Source organism: Strix uralensis, chromosome Z (genome assembly GCF_047716275.1).
Source record: "Strix uralensis isolate ZFMK-TIS-50842 chromosome Z, bStrUra1, whole genome shotgun sequence".
Lineage (NCBI taxonomy): Eukaryota > Metazoa > Chordata > Aves > Strigiformes > Strigidae > Strix > Strix uralensis.
Genome location: NC_134012.1, coordinates 49,770,127 through 49,790,145, shown reverse-complemented (window position 1 = coordinate 49,790,145; position 20,019 = coordinate 49,770,127). Strand labels below are relative to the sequence as shown.

Below are 20,019 nucleotides of genomic sequence, written 5' to 3'. Positions count from 1 at the left end.
CTTGTCCAAGAACTGAATGTCTCAGAGACTAATAAGAGTATACCTGCTGTGGAGCACCATGTTAGCTCCATATCAGATAAATACCAGAAAGCCATTCTTAGCAGTTAAATGGGACCAGATTTCTCAGCAGTTTTTAATGGCCAGGTACCTGTGTCACCAGACCAGGCTAATAACTAGCAAACATGTCAGAAGATTGATAACCTCACCATGCTGGAGTCACTGGTATCCTGTGACACACACCAGAGGGCTGTGCAGTCAGGATTAAGGGAACACACCAGACTTGTCCGGAGAAATGACACTGATCCTTCCTCTGTTCTGTCTTGCATGTACAAGCTGTCTGCTCCCAGGGCTAGAGACAACTAATCATCTCAGATTACATCCGCAAGTTCAAACAGTGGCAGTAGAAAACTAGATGCTAATTAATAAAATGGAAATTGTATATAAAATTGATGAAAGAAGAATGCAAGAAGGATGTTTCTGACAACAGACTTTCTTCAAACTTGTTTTCATTATGTTTTTGTAAGTTTTTATGAGAACAAGAGTGAAGAGACAGAAAGGAGACAAGGCATGCAGAAAAGATGACAGAAACTAATTCCCTGGGCAGGGCCACATCCTTAAGCCAATTTTAATCAAACACGGGGATTGTAATAGAATACAGGGCAGTGATTTAGTGTGCCTGCTCTGTGACTAAGTCTTCATTTCAAACCTTACATAAAAAAGCCCCAGCTCATTTAGTCACAGATTTTCTATAGTAACCTTCTGGAAGAATAGGGAAAGGAACAGTTTTCACTGCAAAAGATAGGCAAGGATAAGGAAATCAAAATAAGGGAGGGGCTGTATTCCAACACACACCAACTGCCTGTGCCACACCTAAAGAAATGGCCTGTACTTCAGCACTGGCACTAACTTAAAATTTTCAGAAATCAAAATGTTTCTACATTTCACTAACAGTACAGATTTCACATTTAACTAGCAGAAGTGGAAATGTGAGTAACAAGATTAGAACCAAGAGCCATTTGCTATTTAGTAGCCAAAACCAGACATTATTAATAATAGACAAGGTTGTATCGATGTGCAACCCCTGGTTATGAAAACTATCAACATAGCTTTCCTGTCCCAAAATTACTGGATCCTACAAATAAAAGAAGGGTGAAGTTTAAAATAGAACTCATCAGATGTCAAATGTGGCTGCAGGAAACAGCAGGTATCCTTGACCTGTAATTGTCCGCCTGCATAGATTTAAAGTCAGGCTATCCATTTCCAGGCTACAATGAGCAGTAGAAGCTTGTCGCACTAAAACAGGGAAAAACTGTCATTGCCCCATGACCTTGATCTACTTTTTTAATAAAAGAGGCCACATCTAATTTGTCAAGGCAGATGCTCAGGGTTCAGGGCATTAAAGCTATTGTGTGACGGACTAGATCCCCAGCTGCATTCATCCACAGTCAGCCGGTGAGGACAGCTCGGTGGAGGAACACAGACTGCCTCGTGCTCTTGTTTGACCCTTGTAGCACTGACATATTTATCAAGAGCTGGGAATTCGCTGGAGGGTATGCTGGCCCCACAGGACCACTACTCTATCTGGAAATAGCAAAGCATAATTGGTGGATAGGATGTTAAGCAACACCCAGTTTCATTTTTGTGGCATCTATATTGAATATAGGGAGATGTTGTGCCATACAAAGATGCTGAATTGGAAGGACAACCTAGCCCTTTAAATAAGAGATTCCTGAAACTGCTTTGAAATTTGAAGGGATTTAAGAGCAGAAGATCTAGTAGCTGAAAGACACTTAAAGCGCCTTTTGGTGTTAATGCCAGTGTGCAATTAAAATGTCAATATGCTGTTAAAGATATTTGAATAATTCATTTTTATCATATAGGATGTGCCAACTTTCAATAACTGTATTAATTAATAGGTAAGGTGTCCTGTAGTAATTTTACAACGACCTAAACATTGACAGTCCTGGTTCAGAGCACTTTTAACATGATCTGTGGATTGTGAACTGTTTAATTACATGCCTCTGGTACAAAACACCACCTACATTCTTCTCATATAGATAACCTTTTAGCGAATGGTATCAACATGCCCTTCAGTATGTAGAGATGACTCTTCTCCATTTTTTTCTTAGTTTTCTTTAAGGCTGTAAAAAAGGCTAGCTTAATTCTTTATGTCAGGATGGGCTGATGCTTACTGATTAACAGTATGCAGTTAATTAAAAAAAGAAAAACCTGGAGAGGACATAATTTAGATTTTGCCATGTTAATCTTACTGAACATTAAATAAAGATAACAAATGTCATCACATTTGGAAAGTAGTTGCTCCTATGAATAGCCTTAGTCAGGTGTTACTTCAAGCTCTTTAATAGCCATTTAGTGAGACACTGTAGTCTCTGGTATCCAATTACTGTTGCTAAGACTTTTGCTAGATTTTAGTTATATGTTCTAACATTTTCTGTGCCAGTAGCTGAAAAAGGATAGGGAAGAATATATTGTTATTCTCATGTTACAAAAAAGAGTCTTAAGAGCATTTTATTGAGAAGTTTTGAAGCAGTTAGTACAAATTTACCATTATATCAAAAATGTGCCTCCTGGTATCTCTGTGAGGGAAAAAATAGCTTCATTGGCCAAGCTTAAGTTTTTGAAAAATCTCAGTCCCTTATACCCAGAAGAGACTCGTCACAGTTAGGCAACTAAATACACAGACAACTCTGTGTACATTGAGCATTGGTGCTGTGACTGATAAGCACTTTAACCACCAACTGATAGTCTGACGGCTCTCCCTGCCCCAGCAGATCAGAATAAGTCAGAGTCCCTGCTGAAATAGATTTTAACAGCTCCATTGGCATTAGAAGAGCTTAGGGCAGTTTATAGAAGTTGCTCAGGAAGCATTAAGAGGCATTTCTGGCACAGCTGTATAATACAGCAAACATTTGGAAATGGCTAACAGCACATTCATCACAAACTTTGTGGTGGCTGGGAAGAATACCTGTAATACTCTGAAACAGCGAGTCCCAGTGGATAGCCTCCAGACCAGTTCCAGCCTCCCACGTCTACCAAAGTGGTTAGCCCTGGATATTAAACTGTAGTTCTCCCATCAGCAACCAAAGATTGCTATCTTCTGTGAAATAAAATCTCAGATGAAGGTGCAGCTTGATAGCATTGTCACAACTGGGCATAAACTAGACAGTTCTTTCATATGCCCAACAAGGATTTTTTTAATTGGAAAATAACACCAGCTGCATGCTGTCAATAATATGCCATCTTGTTCGTGCTCCATCCCATCTTACCCACAATTGTGATAGAAAATAAAAGAACAGCTGTTAAAAAAAAAAGGGGGGGGGGGGGGAAGCAGGCACATTTTTAAAGCCCTACAAAGCTACTGTTATTCACTATCATGTTCTTGCAGAAAGAAACAGAGGGGGTTTTTTGGAGAGCCTGAAAGATCTGCAATTACTAAACACAAACAGTACCAGCACAAACAGGGAATTTAGGCGTGCACAGAAACACCTCCTGAACAGCAGCACACCAAAGCCTTCATTAAAATAATTCCAAAACTCTTTTGAGAAGCACATATTTTCCAGGTGTTTCCTTATTCTTTAAATCAGGAAACTGTACTGAGTTCCTGTTTAGAAGCAATCAGGGTGAGTGAGGCAGAAGCCATAATGCTGGGTAAACACTAATTACTCCTTGTTTTTAAAGAAGCTAACAGAAGTGGTCTTGTCACACGTTGCAGAAAAGGCCATTGGTAGTTTCTTTGAGGCCTTGGTCAGCACTGGAGAAATTAAATTCCTGCCACCAGCTTATAGCTCCCATCAAACAGTTCCAACAATTCTCCATGTGTATTTGTTGCTGAATGAGTCCCAATCAGAGGCTCTCAAAGGAGGGCACAGAGCAGGAGTGCCCTCTGTCCCTTCTGCCTGCTCTCCCCACTGAACCTCTTGCATTCACCACAGACCCTGCCCAGAGGTTTAGGCAATCATGGCTCATAATAAGGAACATAAAGAGCTCTGCTCTTTTTTTGCAGATAGCGTTCGGCTTTATCTCTACAAAACACTAGTCTCTATTCAGTGTCTTAAAGAGGTCTTACAGTCCTGCAGCACTTCATATGCTTTTTGTCTAAATATGACCACGCTATAGGCAAGGCCCTGAGGCACTCATCCAGTAAGACTAATTAATTTTCCCTACCCAGGGGGATTTGTATATCTCAGTGTGCAGTTCTCACTCATTGAACTAAATTACTAATATCAAATCAGCAGCTACTTTCATATACCCAGCATCAAGACCTGGAAAGACAATACAGTTTATCTCTACTTGCTCATGGCAAGACAACTTGACAACATCAGGTGCGCTTCCCTGAAGTGTTTGGTCTCACTTACACTGTGTTTAGAAAGGAGAGCGAATAAATACATATCACTGAGAGAAAAGAGATTGTGATAAAATTTGGTAGGGTTCCAATGTTAGGAAAAAAATGAGGCTTTAACCTCTCACATGGAAGTTTGTATATCTGTAGATCAGTATACGTATCTTGAGAACTAGTCTACAGATATGAAAAAGCCAGTCATGTTCCTTGTTATAGCACCTACCTTCATGTTGATTAACTAGCTGTGCAAGCTGCCTGGTTTGCCTGCAGCAGTGGAAAACACTGGCTTAAAGAAAGAACATGAGCAGAAACTGAACAAACACTACAGTAAATCCAGAAAACGGAAATTTTATCCAGTGCCAGAACTGAGTGGAAGACTGGGGGAGTTGCTGTATTGCAGAAACAGTGCTGTTTGCGATAAGTGTGATAAAGCAAATACAGAGTTCCATCTCCCTGGCCTGACACTGGACAGTCAAGAGGGTTTCTGAATGGGCTTTGAATATATGTTGGAGAAGACACTGGTTTGCACACACTGTGGTTAGATTGCTTCTGGCCCCAGGGAGCTTTCTTGGAACTGGGGCAGGTACCTGCTTGCCAAAGTATGTCCTCTGAGATGAAGCCATGGGTTCACGTCATCCAGGGAAGCAGCTTGCTCATAGTAATCACTGAGCACATTAAAAAATGCATAGACAGGAAAGATTGATGAAGTTATGGCATCAAAGTGTAAATATATATGAAGTGCATGCAGAGTGGGGAGGTGATTTAAAAAAAAAAAAAGTAGAAAAATGCAGAAAACTATACATTTAAGAGACAGAAAAATGCATGAAAGAGGCCACCACTGGAGATAGAAAATGAAGTGAGAGAGAGATAATAGCAGCACCAGGACAAGATGTCAATCAGGGAAGTGCAGTCTTTTACATCAGATTGTGGCTAGAGTAACCATGCTTGCTTTGCTGGAGATACTGTGGATTTGAATTAATGTAACTGAAAGGAAAGAAGGCTTCTGATACTTATATTGGAAGAGTAGTGAGATACAGAAAAAGAACTAGGAGCAGAATTAGTCTTGCCAACTATTGTGGCCAGCATTTCAATCTCATCACAATTTTTCAGTCTCTTGATGTATTCAAAGGCAGATGAGGCTATGGGACTGTAATACGGAGGGATCGATAAACCTAACATTAGACACATATAAGCTATTTTTTACCTACAACACCAGCCCTGCAAATATTTCTAGAAGATGCAGACTTGTCTTTTCCTAATCACTGGGGACATTTTTTAATTCTTAAGTCCAGGTCTTTTGACTGCATCTGCAGTGTTCATGAGTGTGGGAGAAATGAAGAATTAATCCACAGTGTTTGCTTTCTGTCACAAAATATAAAGTGCTGGCATTTTAATGACAGGAGAGGTTTCATCCTTCCTCTGGGTAAGAACAGACCTAACATGGGGTCCAGCCATGTTCCTAACATGCACCAGCAACCCAGCTGTGGGCAGAAGGACTACTCCCAAGAAATGCAGTCTACACGCATGGGTAAACATTGTTGGCTTGGTAACATAGTTATTCAACAGTTTAATCATAATTTCCAGGGACCTCAGGAAATAAGGTATATAGGGTACACTCTTATTATTTAAACATCTTGGATGTTTAATAGATGGCTCCTTTGTTCGTGAAGCTGTGATGTGTTCAGTCTCACTAGTAGCTCAAAACCAGCATTTCCATTTTTGTGTCCTTAAAGAAGATCAGAGCTGATGAGGAAACATTTTTTGCTTTTAGGTCATTTGCAGTGTTTGAAATTTAACCCCAGTTCTTCCATAAGGCTGCTTTGAGCTTCAGTCTGCTAAGCAGAGCTGCTTATGTTGACATTCAGCAAACTTCACTTTTCCCTGTTGTGCAGAAAGGCCATAGTTCAAAACAGACTGTAAAAAAGGAGAGGAAAAGCCACAGAATTTCTCAGTGACAGCTTCTCTTTCCTTGACACTGTTCATAAAAACTGCTTCCAGAAAGGCACTGGGCTGCCCAGAATACATAATGCCCACAGCGGAAAAAAAAACAAAAAAAACCCACATTTGTTCTGCACCATCAGAGGAGCTCCATGCAGCGAAATGGGAACTGTGAAGATGAGAGATTCACTTTCCAGGCTACAACAACTTCTCTGGAGCCCTGAAATCATGCATATTCAGCCAAACATATGTAAATCTAGTTTAACCCAGCTGTGAAAGATCCCCTGAAGTAAACTAGTAAAGAGCAGCTGGATATGTTTAAGCCCATCCCAGGCATAGTAGAAAGGTCCCAGAATGTACGCTGAGCTTTTTTTTACGTCATCAGAGGAAATACAGCAGACTTTAAAAGAAACTTCTGTTTTAAGATGCAAAGCAGCATAAAGTTTGCCTCTGCCAAGACAAGCTACAAAAGAATTAATTTTCCTTGACATTTGGATTTTATGCATCTTGTTTGAACTACTGTGAATGCCTGTGGTTTACTTTTTTAAAGGACCTGCTATGTCTTATTCCCATCACATAGAGGTATCTAAAATTATCATTGCTCACTGGGAAAGGGTGAGAGGTGAAAGAAAGTACTGAAATCAGGAAAGTTCAAAATGATCAGCCACTGCATACCACCTGCCAGTGGGAAAAAGGTTGTCAAGCTCTTTCTAGTGCAAGAGCTGTCCTTAAGCCTAGCCGCTGGGACAAATGAAATTGGGCTGGCTTCAGGACTTTCATCATTATATTATATATCCAGGAGGCTGTGTACCTCAAACCTGCTCCCATACCTGCAAACTCAATAAACTAGTTTATTTATAAAGATACTGCTTAGAAGTAACACAATTAAAAAAGCTCTAAGAGCTTGCTATTCCAGTCTTTTTCAGGTCTGCTTCCCCTTTGTTTCAGTGTGGGTGGGAGGTGTCTGAGCATGAATTTGCTGGTTCAGGTCTTGTAATTTCCATCTATAATAATCCCTTTCCAAAAAGAACTGCTTGTTTCTACTTTCTCAAAAGTTCACAAGTGTGGCCGTGGTGTAGGTTTTGTATGGCCACTGTGGCATGCAGAAAAATTGGATTGCAGGCTCATAATTGAACTAAAAACAGATAATTGAAATCTGTTCTGAAAATGCTACTTCAAGACCCACAGGTTTTCTCATATGGACATGATGGAGTCATTTCTCTCACCTTTCTTAAAGCTTTATCTAGCTTAAAAAAAATACAAGAATGAAAGTTCTCCCTCCTCCCATTGAGAGCAAAGCCAGCTGTTGATCCTCCCCTCTTTTAGTAAGTTACAACCATCTTTTTTTCTATAGAGAGTCATGTCGACAGTAATTCATCAAAGTGGAGAGAAGTGATATAATTTGGACTGGTTGAAAGGAGAAATAAAACCACCCTTACAGATCAATAGATTAACCTGTTCTGGAGGGATTGCCTCTGAAATAGGTCCGATTAAGGAAGGGCCAAAAGACGCTGACAGAGGCCACGTGGCTGATCTGATTGTTCAGATCCTTTTCAAGGCTTTGTTACATGTGACTTCAGGTACGTTATATATTGATTTTATAGTTCTGAAATACAATTTCTTCTCATACCTCCAATGATCCCAGATCATCTTGAAACTGAAGGTTTTTCCCTTTACCAGATTCCTTCTTCTCTCCAAGCACATGCATCCACTTTTTGTTTGCTGGATATCTTAGACTGCTAGCTTGGGCAACTGGCTTTGAGAGACGTAGGACGGAATCTGGGGGAGATGGATTGCTCTTCTCAGCACAGTCATGCAAAACTTTTGCAGATCTTTACAAATCAACAATAGAGCTTTACTGTGAGGGAGGGGGAAAAAAGCATTTACCAGCAGCTTTAACTATAACTGCTTGAGCTGTTTTTTTCTAGCCGGTACCAAGAGGCCAGATAAACAGATACTGTGTACAGTTGCACTGAGTCAGCAGAATGAGTCCTTGCAGCCAGAAGAAAGATGAAAGAAAAACCTTACTGTTTACAACAAAGCAGTTCCAATAAAGTGGCAAGCATCAAATCATTGGGATTATAATGTGATTAGTTTATGTTAAACCTTGAAATTATTCCTTCAAGAAAATTGTGAGATAAGATCTCAGAAATGCATGGTAGACTCTGGTTATTCCTGAATTTGCTGTCACTTTAAATCTGGGTGTCCAGGCTAAATTCATCTTGAGTATTTTTTTATGCCTATTGCTGGTTAAAAATGAGGAAGAAAGCTTGTTAATACCTGCAGGGATTTTCCAGGCTGAAATAGTCTTTTAGCAGCATGAGACTGCCTGTAAACACACTTCTAACACCTGGAGACACATGTTGAAAACCTATTCAGTGGTATTTAAAAAAGATACTCTGAAGCCCATAAAAACCTCCATTCATAATGAGTCTATACCAGCATTTCTTCAAGTCTAAGCAGAGGAAGACATACATCAGACAGAGAAGCTTGCACTGAAGAATGAATTTAACTGCAAGGTTTAAATAACAGCAGTAAAGAAATCATTGTGCCTTTCTGGAACAATGACTTGTTCCGTGGAAACTCTCAAGGGATTTTGTATGTTTTGGGGATGGAGGTGGGCTCATTCCCATTTAGCTAGAGAGGTTAAGTTTAAGACAGCAATGACACTCGCTCCCTGACTGCTGTTAATGTGTGGTTTAGACGTAAATATTACTTATTCCCTGATAGTTCTTCCCTCATTTCGCTGCTAAAGCATCATTCTTCATTTCCCACTTCTGTGTTTCTCTTTTGTGTGTGCCACCATTTTGGGTTATTACTTTGCCATCCATTGCAGGCAACTTTGGAAAGCTAGACAATGACAGCTCCCTGCAGAGGTGATCACAGAGCGTTCTTGGTGCACATGGCATGTGATCATCTTGTTGTCCACCGCTCGCAGCCATAAATCATTTCTGTGACAGAAGTGTTTTTGTCTCCACACTACAGCTAACTGTAGTGCTCAAACTGAAAGTCATTATTTTTGGTGACAGTTAACTAGGTTATTCTCACACAAGAACTTGCAGTAATGGGACCAGATTGCTCTCTGCCCTGTGAGTTATTCTCACTGACTTCAGCTTGGTTGGGAAAGAAGGCAGCATCCGGACTACTGTATCACTAAAACGGCCTCACATTAAGCTATTCACACTGAGAAGTTGTTTGCTGTTTGTTTTCATTCATCAATCAGTTGTGGAGGTTATAAGCTGGAATTTCAGTTTGTGCTCACTGCAAAGCGTATGCCAGAACCCCGACTTAGACGAATGTGATTGTGGGGCTCTTCTTGATGTTGTGCCATCCCTGTCGCTGATCACAGGTGAGACAAATTTAGGCTTCATCATGGGATGTCTCTTATACTGTATATGCTAAAAGGACACAGCTCTTTTGCTGGACCTCTGGAGTTAAGGTCTCCTTTCTGCTGATGCCTGTTAATTGCTGTTCTCCTGAGACAGACACCTTACTTCAGATCTCTTTCCAGGTAGACCTTTGATCAGTACTTTTCAACTGCAGGTTTTCAGCAGGTTTTAGCTCACTTTCATTTGCTTCTGAGAAAATAAGTCAAATATTTTACAGAAGTCAAAGGGTATCATACTTAATGTTTCTGCGTAAAAAGTAAGCCATTTATCCTCTCAAGAAAGGAAGTTTGTCTGGTTTAATGTAATTTATTCTTGGCAAATTTTCTTTGGCTTTTTTTTTTTTTTTAATAATTACTTTATTGTCCTTTGGATGCTCATAAAATTGTTTAATCACTTGTTCTAGTGTCATTTCCATTCTAAAAATTGCACTGGCAGGTCTGTCTTTTCTTAGGTCCTCCTTCTGGCTCATCTCAGAGGCAGGTAATATGCTTGTCCTTTTCCAGAGCTCTTGATGCTCATACTTCCTCCAGCATTCTCCAAGATACTTCGCAGTGTCTAGAAATTGCTTTGGCTTAAGCAGTCGGGGATTAATTCCTTTAGACAACTTGAAAACATCTACATTATCTAAATATTTTTACATCTTTTCTCTGTTCTGGTAGACAGTTATTGCCTGACTCTCTTACGTTTCTGATCACAGATCAGAGTGGGGATTTTTGGTGAAGTGAAGCAGGAAAAGGAGTAAATGCTTCGATCTCCATGTCTTTCCTTATCTGCCCTCCTTTACTGAAGTTTGTTGTACTGATATTCATTATTCTTACTCAGTTATGCTCATGCAGTGTATTCTTTAGAATGATGAACTCTCTCCCTTTGTGATTATTTCATTCTAATTACATTTCTGCCCTCAGAAGTTCTGTCCTGTTAGAATTTGAAGGAGCAGAGAACATGCCCAGAATAGCTTCATTAGCATTTTCATACAATAATACTTTTAGCACTGTGCACATCTTGCTTTTTAACTTGTATTTTAGCAGATATAGAGGTACAGTCCTAGCCCTTGAATAATTTTGTTAATTGGTGAAAATAAGAAGCCTCATCTCCTTCCTGCTTATGATGATCTAGTATACAGTAGATCTATATCATTGTATCATCTCTGGTCTTCTCTCTCTTTATTTTCACCCAGAGTCATTCAGCAGGTCTGCTTCTCACCTTTTTTAGAACTTTAGAAAAAGTATATGTATTACTGACATAAAATTTAATGTCTCCTTGCTTTTTCCCCAACTACCTTTAGTGAACAAGCTAGATCAATACTCTATTCATGTGAATAGAGCACTAGCTCATTTCAAAATTGAAACACTTTGAAGGTTTGGAAACATTCTTCTCAATGTCCTCTTAACTGACCAGCCAGCCAACACTGTGTACCTTACCTACAAGCTCTGCTGGAAGAAAGCATAAATTATGTATAGCAGAATAATACAATACCATATCAGGTCTTCTCTCTCATTAGATGAGTAAGTAGAGGTGATTTTGCATGTTTCAGACTGTTACAGTACAGGGCATACTGACTGAGAAAATGAATGGTGATGTTAGGAGATGCAGACAAAAGGACATGGGATGAAATTACAGAAAGTTAGCGGAGGAGGAAGGATCAGGTTGTCTACAGGAATCAGAATGGCCATGAAAAGTGGAGGATATCAGGTGACTAGCCTGGCTCTTTTAGTGGTCCGAAATAATGGTACATTGCAGGTGGGAAGACCCTGAAGTTGTAAGCCCAGTTGTGATTTGCAAGGGACTTTACTGGAAGACTTCAGGGAGATAGATAAGTGTCAACATGTTTGGGCATTAGCAACATGTAAGGTCTGATCCTTGAAGGTGCAAATATTTAACCTCATCTATGTCTTTGAAGCTTTTTCAGTTTTAATACCATTTTTACCACCAGACTTCTCCCAAGTATAATGTTAATACAGGTAATTCTGTCAACAATATCCCTTTCCAAAGAATAACTGGTTATTATCCGTGGTGATACATCCTTAGGTACTACAGAAAACAGTGGAGAGTATGGATGAGCAGTTCAGACCACATAAAACGAAATAAGCAATTTATTTTCACATTTGGAAAGAACATATTGCAAACAGAAAAGTTCTAAATGTAGTATGTTAAAAGTAATTTAGAATAATTGTTTTATTATTAAATATACGATAAAAATAATATATTCATATTTATATCAGTCATATTTTACAGTCTGGTTCCACAGCATTTTATGCAGCCAGCCCAGTCAGTTTTCTGGTACATAATGTCTTAGAAGCATGTCAGATAATATATAGTCATAAGACTTTTCAATAGCAGGTACTTCCTCTGAGCTGGGAGTCTGAATACTTTACTTCACTTTCAGAAATGTAGGCCCTCCATTTTTCTGATTATTTTCTTCATTGATTCTAATTCTTTTAATAATGAGTGCTAATGAATGGTGCTGGAGTGAGCCTTGCAGACTGTGTTGTTCTTCAACAACTGGAGGATAGGTAAAAACGCACACAAGGCAGACTGTAAAATGGCACGAACACTGTCCTAACTGCTTTCAAGGTATCTTGTTTTGGGGACATACACTTGCTTATTCCTCCCAGTCTGTGAAGACAGTTACTACTGATCCTAGGGGCTTGAGATGTTGTTTGACAATGACTGCAGTTATCAGCCTATTTCATATTAGATTTCGCTCCCTGTGGTCATGAAAGTAGGATGTTTCAATACTTAGTTGTATCTATTTCATAAACATTAATGCAGGATCAAATCTTGCCCATCTTCATTTAAGTTAAAGTTGTTGGGATTGCTTGCGTAACTAAAACACGCAGATGTGATCCATGATAAAAAATCAACCTGACATTGTGTCCAGAGAAGATCTGCCTGCCTAGAGCAAATCCACTAATGTTAATATCCTTTAACTCTAGTATAGAAAACATAATAAACATCAGGAAGGTTTGAGCTCAGGAGGAGCTAGCTGGCATCAAACTGTGTTAAGACCCTCATAAATTTCTGTTGATAAAACACCTGCAGTGTGAGTGACATAATTTCAGCTACCCCTTTCTTGGACACACATGGTCATTCAGTCTGAATTGTGTGGTAATTTTGTAATGTGAGTTGTAATGATTCAATATCTGTTGGTAGTGTAAAACCAAAGACTTATGTTGCTTTTGTAGGCAGTGATGCAGATTTGTGCTGAAGGCTATCATTCACAGAGTAGGACTTAGCCTAAAGCAGAAGGCTGAGGGTTGTAGGACCACCTCATTTAGCCAGTAGGAAGTGTCAGGCATGGACACAAGTTTTAAGCCTGACATACTATCACTGGACACCCGGGAGAGAGATATCAGCACTTCCCTCTTCACACATCTTGAGGAAGTTTCAGATAGCAATGAGGTCTCTTCTCTAAGCTGAACAAACTGAGTATCTTCAGCAGATCCTCACCAGTCATGCCCTGTAGTCTTTTCACCATCTTTGTTGCCCTCCTTTGGACACATTCTAATATTTTTACATAGTTGACCCTTTTGGCCACCGGGGCATATCGTTGACTCGTATTGAGCTTACCATCAAGTAAAACCATCAGATCCCTTTCTGCAGAGCTGCAGTCCAGCCTCTTGTGCCCCAGTCTATATGAAAAAGGATATTAAATTAGTGACACATGACTTTCCCTTCATGAACACATGCTGGCTTTGACTGTAGATGCTTACACCCTTAGGTGGGCACTGAGCTGGGATTTTGAGTCTTTTTCATGCAAAAAACATTGAACTTAAGTGCTCACAGGGGCATATCTCTGAGAAGTTTGTGCATGGAAGGTGTCCATGAAATCATGCTTTTAAGTTGAAGCTTTTCTTAAGTTCACATCCAGCAGTGCATTTCTGGGTAAGACTTAACACTTCCCTGACCATCCTTCCCACCCATTTAAGACTTTCTATTTCTGATTCTCCGGTTAATGACCACAGACAGTTTTACAAGTGTAAATAAATTTGGTCTCGAAACGCTGCAGGGTCTAGCATGTAAATATCAGCAGGTGAAGGTCTACAGAAGACCAACAACTTTGCAGTGAAATGTAGTTACTGCTGACTGTGCCATAATCACTAGACTGTGCTTCTGGTCTATATACAGCAATTTTGTATGTGGATTTAAATTACAGAGCTAGGTTCTACTGCTGCTTGTTAAGTGCTGATGACAAAGAATAGAAAAATCTGCCTCTTAAAAAGCTGCTGGGCTTTAAAAGAGGGTTCTCTTAGAAACACTTAATCTGAAGATTGTTTCTAATTATATATTGTTTTCTGAGATTTACTCTCCTCCCCTTACTTTTTTACTATTAAGACGTTTATATGAATGCAGGATCTTATTTTCTTAGGTGATCATCTGCTCTTGCTATATATTTTCCTTGTGAAATCATAATCCTTTGTTTGTCACAGCACAGTAATTTCTGTGTCAACCAGCTATGATGTCACATGCAGGGGCTTATGAGTTCAAGAGCTGTTTTGCTTTTAAACATAAAGTTCTTATCTTGTAAGACAATATCCCTTGTCCACCTAAACACTGCAATTAAATGGGGACAGAAAAATATATGTTGTAGAAGCAATACTCTATCTAGCCAGAATACTTATCAAAAGTTTCTGTGAGATAGTGGCAACTTTCCAAAGCTCTTTTAACATAGTCTGCTGAGGAGTATTTTGCATTTGGTTCTAATTCTGGGCCACTAATACCTTCTCTGCCAAATACATGAAAAGACGTTATTCTAGAAGGAGTTGATTTACGACATGAAATTTTTGTATCTTCATGAAGTCTCAGGAGAGCCTTGGAGATACATTTTCTGTCTTGCTGTCTCTCCTATAATAAGGACAAGGACATTTCCTTAGAGCATGTGAAGCTTTTAATGCCCTGGTGCTTGGACCCTCTCTGGAGAAAGAGGTGGGAGAGATGTTCCTTCAGCTCCTTGTCAGGCTGTATCTGCTCCTTGTTAAGCACTAAGAACAAAAACAGAAATGGAAAAAAAGCAAACTAGAGGCTCTGTGCTTGTGTTTCATTAGTGCTGCTGGCTTGGTGCCCAATTATCTCAGAAAAAGCTACTTTTGTCAGAAATTCAGGGTATTGATTAATGCTATATTAGGGACTTCAGATGGAGGAGGTGCGCTCTGCCAGAGATGCCTTCTCTAACAGCGGGCACTTGGAGGGCCAAGTAAGATTTGACAGTGATCTCTGACCATAGCACGGGATGACAAGATGAGGCCCTCAGAATCAGGGCTTTCACACGAGAAAGCACAGGTTTCAGCACAGAGATCGACCTATTCATGTGTTCAGAACAAGAGAAAGCTTTTAAAATTAAAACAGCAAGGACAGTCATCTAGCAGACTCAGTAGATTTCAACACAGTGCTCTGTCTTTCATAGTTATTTAAGCATCCTCCTGAAGCTCAGGGATGTGACACTGACTTTTAAAACACATGACAAAGATAACAGAATGACGATCAGAGAAAGAAGCCTTAAACAACGTGGGATGCACTTCTCTGGTATTTGCAGAGTATCTGTCTCCTCTCCTCCTTTTAAAGGTTTTTCAGTGTGGATGGTTTACCAGTAGTAAAAATAAGATAGTATTAGCTGAGGAGAGATCAGATGGAGGGGAGGGGAGGAATGACCAGTATGTCAGAGGAGGAGAAATAATAGCTCTGACCTGCTTAAGTCAGTGTGAGTTCCCCAGGGCCAGGATTTCAAACCAATTGCACTTGCCCTGCAAGTAAATTCCCTCTCCCCTCCTGAACTTTGTAGTCTTCAACTTCAGATCTGAAAGGTGTATTGAAAGCCCAAGGGTGTACATGCAAGATGTAGCTGGCAGGTACAGTATGTCTCCAAATTTGGGCAAGCTGATCAAAAATCACCGTGCAAAACACAAACAAACCTCCCAGGGCATGCCTTTGAACAAAGTAGTTAATGATAAGTAGCATTTCCCCATCCTTAGTTTGTTTAACCACTGTATGCTGTTTATTGCAGGAGTGATTCGTGAGAGTTACCTGAAGGGTCATGATCAACTGGTGCCGGTCACTCTGTTGGCCATTGCTGTTATTCTTGCTTTTGTCATGGGGGCCATCTTTTCAGGAATCATAGTGTACTGCATCTGTGACCATCGCCGCAGAGACGTGGCTGTTGTGCAGAGAAAGGAGAAGGAGCTGACCCACTCCCGCCGTGGCTCCATGAGCAGCGTTACCAAGCTCAGTGGCCTGTTTGGGGATGCTCAGTCCAAGGAGCCAAAGCCTGAAGCTATCCTCACACCTCTGATGCACAATGGCAAGCTGGCTACTCCAGGCAGCACTGCCAAGATGCTAATCAAAGCTGACCAGCACCATCTGGACCTGGCTGCCCTGCCAACCCCCGAGTCCACCCCAACCCTGCAACAGAAGAGAAAACCCAGCCGTGGAAGCAGGGAATGGGAGAGAAACCAGAACATAATCAATGCCTGCACAAAAGATATCCCCCCAATGGCCTCGCCCGTAATCCCAACCGACCTGCCACTCAGGGCTTCTCCTAGCCACATTCCCAGTGTTGTGGTCCTGCCCATAGCCCAGCAAGGCTACCAGCATGAGTATGTTGACCAGCCAAAAATGAGTGATGGGGCTCAGATGTCTGTGGAGGACCAGAATGCCACCCTTGAGTACAAAACTATCAAGGACCATCTCAGTGGCAAAAGCCCCAGCCACGGGGTTAACCTGGTGGAAAATCTCGACAGCCTGCCACCAAAAGTACCCCAGCGGGAAGCTTCCCTTGGGCCCCCGAGTGCCTCGCTGTCGCAGAGTGGCCTGAGCAAGCGGCTGGAGGTGCACTCTTCTGCTTACAACGTGGACTACAAGAGAAGCTATCCTACAAACTCACTCACGAGAAGTCACCAGACATCAACCCTCAAAAGAAACAACACCAACTCCTCTAACTCGTCCCACCTCTCCCGCAATCAGAGCTTTGGCCGGGGTGACAACCCACCGCCGGCCCCACAGCGAGTGGACTCCATACAAGTCCACGCTGCTCAGGCACAGGCTGTGACTGTATCTCGGCAGCCGAGTCTGACCACCTACAACTCACTGACGAGGTCAGGGTTGAAACGCACGCCCTCGCTAAAGCCAGATGTACCTCCCAAACCTTCCTTTGCTCCACTTTCCACGTCCATGAAGCCCAACGATGCATGTACATAATCAGAGTGGGGTGGGGGGATGGGGGAGGACGTCAGTTAAGCAGAGATTGCCCTTGAAAGCCAGTGTTCTGCAACTATTACCACTCGCTCCTCTGAGAAGATGGTTGTTGCAAGCTGAAAATGTGTTGGATTTCTGCTCTCTGGGAAAAGTGGAATATTTTTTTAAACCCGAGCCATATGACCCATGGTTGAAGGTTTGTAATTGCAGGACTTAGCCCCACAACCCGCCAGTTCTTTGCTCAAAAGACTAACCATCCATCACAAACATTGAGCCAAAAGCACACAGGTGAAAGATGACTGTGACATTTCACCCCCTGCCCCCAACTGCACAGCGCATTCCTGAACTGGGAAAGAATGCTCTGAAAAGCAAAACAAATAATTACAAAAACAAACAAATTTAAAAAAGAAAAAAAAAAAAAGAAGAAAAAAAAGAACCCATTGATAAAGCTAACTCTGACTTAACAATGGCAGAAGTTTACTACGTGCAGGTACTGTGAAATGATGCCCATCAGTGTTACAGCCATTTGGTTACAGCAGTTAAATGCCATGTTGGGCAAACTATGTCATAGATTTCTGCTACCCTTCTCTTTTAATGAATAACATGTGACTGTTAACTCAAGTAACTCTTCTTATTTATTGTTCAACTTTTGTTTTTCCTAAGGAAATTACTTCTGCATATCATCCTATGAGCAGCTCTTCAGAGAAGTACCTTGAAAATTATACCTATTTAACATGAAACTCATTAACTGGAGTAATTAAAACTCTTTTATTTTTCCAATAAATTCACTGAGTTAGATAAGTTGGAGCTGGAATTCTGAACTTTGTGCCTGGACTGCCTCATTAGCTGAAAAAAAAGGGGATATCTATTTAAGTCTCTCAGCTAATTAGCTGGCTGGGCCTCTGACCTAAGACAGCAACAAATACTGCAAGTTCATAACTTCTAAAGCAACTGCAAGAGAAACTCTTAAAAGCCGCACATTTGTGCACCATTGCTATCAACATGGCTTTGTCAGTAGCTAATACTTTCTGTGAAGGCACCAGCTTGTGATGTGCCATCTCATTTCACCTTGCATGTGAGACGGCAAACAAAATCCTCAAACAGTGTGAACTAGTTAATATGCCGGCTGTTACCATGCATAAATTATGGTCTTATCACACGGGTTTTTCGTGGGAATATATCTGTGAATAGCCTGTTTTCTTCCACATGTAAATTTGTGCCTTACACCCTCAGTTGTGTATACTTGTGAGCTGTAGTATGTAAAACCTTTTTCTTTTTCCCCTTTGAGTAATGCAAATATTTATTGATCCTTCCTTCTCCAAGCCCCTTCAAGAACTGGAGTAAAGACATTGAAAGAAGAACATGGTGGTTATTGTCATAACCCCATGTCCCTCAATAAATTAGGCTAGCACCATACCCTCCACTTCAATTTGACTTTCTAGCTGTGCCAAGTCCTCTCTTAAAACCACCCACAAGCAGTGATGCTCCCAAGGCACCATGCTGGGGGTTCTGCCTTCCCCTGCCTCCTGCTCCCCCTTTACCACACGTCAGCATGGGGATCATTCTCACTGGGCAACAGGGAAGTGACCAGCACCCTTGTCCATGGAGCTGGTGTGTCCCCTGTTTGGGGATGAGCGCTGGTGAGAGGGGCCAAGCCCAGCCACACATCCTGCAGCACGCAGGGCACATGGAGCTAGGACAGGCAGGCGGGCTCCTGCTGTAGCTACCTGCTGCTCCAGAAGGATGCTGCATATACTTCTTTGGGGAAAAGTGTTCTGTTTTTTTTTTTCCTTTGTTTCTTTTGTGTGACTGTGCATGTAGCTAGTGTGGGAGTGTGCGCGCACACAGGTGTGTGCGTGTGTGTGTGTGCGCGCAGGTGTGTAAGTTCCTTTCCAGTCTTTCAGTTTATGCAAAAATGTAGATGTGTTTTTAATCTGTTACAATAACTGTGTCAACATACTGTAGAAAAATGATGGGGATCGCTTCTAAGCTTTTTATATATATATATATATATCTACTGAACAGTATGTTTGAGTAAGGTGGTTGTTTCTGTTTCAATTTGTTTTTTAAAATTTTATACTTCCATTTGTTTTTCAGGGTTTTGGTTTTGTTTCTGAATGATTGAAAAGACTGATTTTAAGTCCATTAGCTTATAGATGGTATATATAAAGTCTGGATGGTCTAGACCAAAGTGTGTAACAAGGGTGCTTGCATGTTCTTTCATTTCATCATGGCTTTTATGAAACAGTTTTGTTCACCCTTAGTGAACTATGCAGACTGGAGTAGATAGATCTGTATCCAAAGCAATGTTGTTGTTTTAATAAAAACAAACAGAAAACCCTTTGAAAACAGTAGGTAGCAAGGTCATTTTTTTTTAAAAAAGAACCAACTCGCAACCTTTTCACCAAGCTCCAAACCCCTGGATTACCAAATGTGCAGGTCCCGTTGATATTACCCCACAAAGCATTCTCCCAGAACATAGAGACAAATAATCATGGCAACAGCTTGTGCAGCGATCTGCCTTGACGATGTACACCACACCAGTTACTCGGTTGACCTTGAAACGTGCACGTTGTACTCAGTGGGTCTTCTGGTTTTGTCCTTTCCCAACGCCGGTTCCCTTCCACCCTCTGTTTCGAGGGGTTCATGAACCTATGTGTGCCTTTGCTTTCCACCCTTGCTATACACTGGTAGATGCAACAAATTCAGACTCTCATTTGCTGTAAAGTTGTAAAGTATTGTGATGTCACCAGTTTCCCTTCATTTCCACATCCCCCTAACATCTGATTCACAACTTAATGTATGTTGTAAAAAAAAAAAAAAAAAAAAAAAAAAAGCAAGAAAGAAAAAGAAAGAAGGAAGAGAAAAGGGGAAATAAATGCTCTTGATTACATATGGTAATAAAACCAGACTGTTCTACCTTATGTCTTGTGTCCTTGTTCTTTTGTTTCCATGATGATTTATCCTTTTTCTTAACAAAATACAAACAAACACCATGCTGATGGTGAAAAAGAAATTTGTTACTTTCTGTCTCTTACAGAAGATGAACTTGACTTTAGAGTAAGGTGATGGTAATTAAAAATTGAATCACACATTTGCTCTCCCTCTATTCATATTCTGCATTTTCTTTTTATGAGCTTGTTC

At 40.8% G+C, this 20,019-nt stretch overlaps 1 protein-coding gene across 5 annotated transcripts in view; it reads left to right on the top strand.

Annotated features, from left to right (window-relative positions):
• SEMA6A (semaphorin 6A) overlaps positions 1-19,799 on the top strand; it is a 115,430-nt gene extending 95,631 nt beyond the window's left edge. For all 5 annotated transcript variants that reach the window (XM_074855841.1, XM_074855839.1, XM_074855838.1 and 2 more), the window contains one exon: positions 15,689-19,799. In XM_074855841.1, the coding sequence (XP_074711942.1) occupies positions 15,689-16,878 (1,190 nt within the window). In that variant the 3' untranslated portion in view covers positions 16,879-19,799. The remainder of the gene's footprint in view (positions 1-15,688) is intronic.
• Positions 19,800-20,019: the final 220 nt, after the last annotated feature.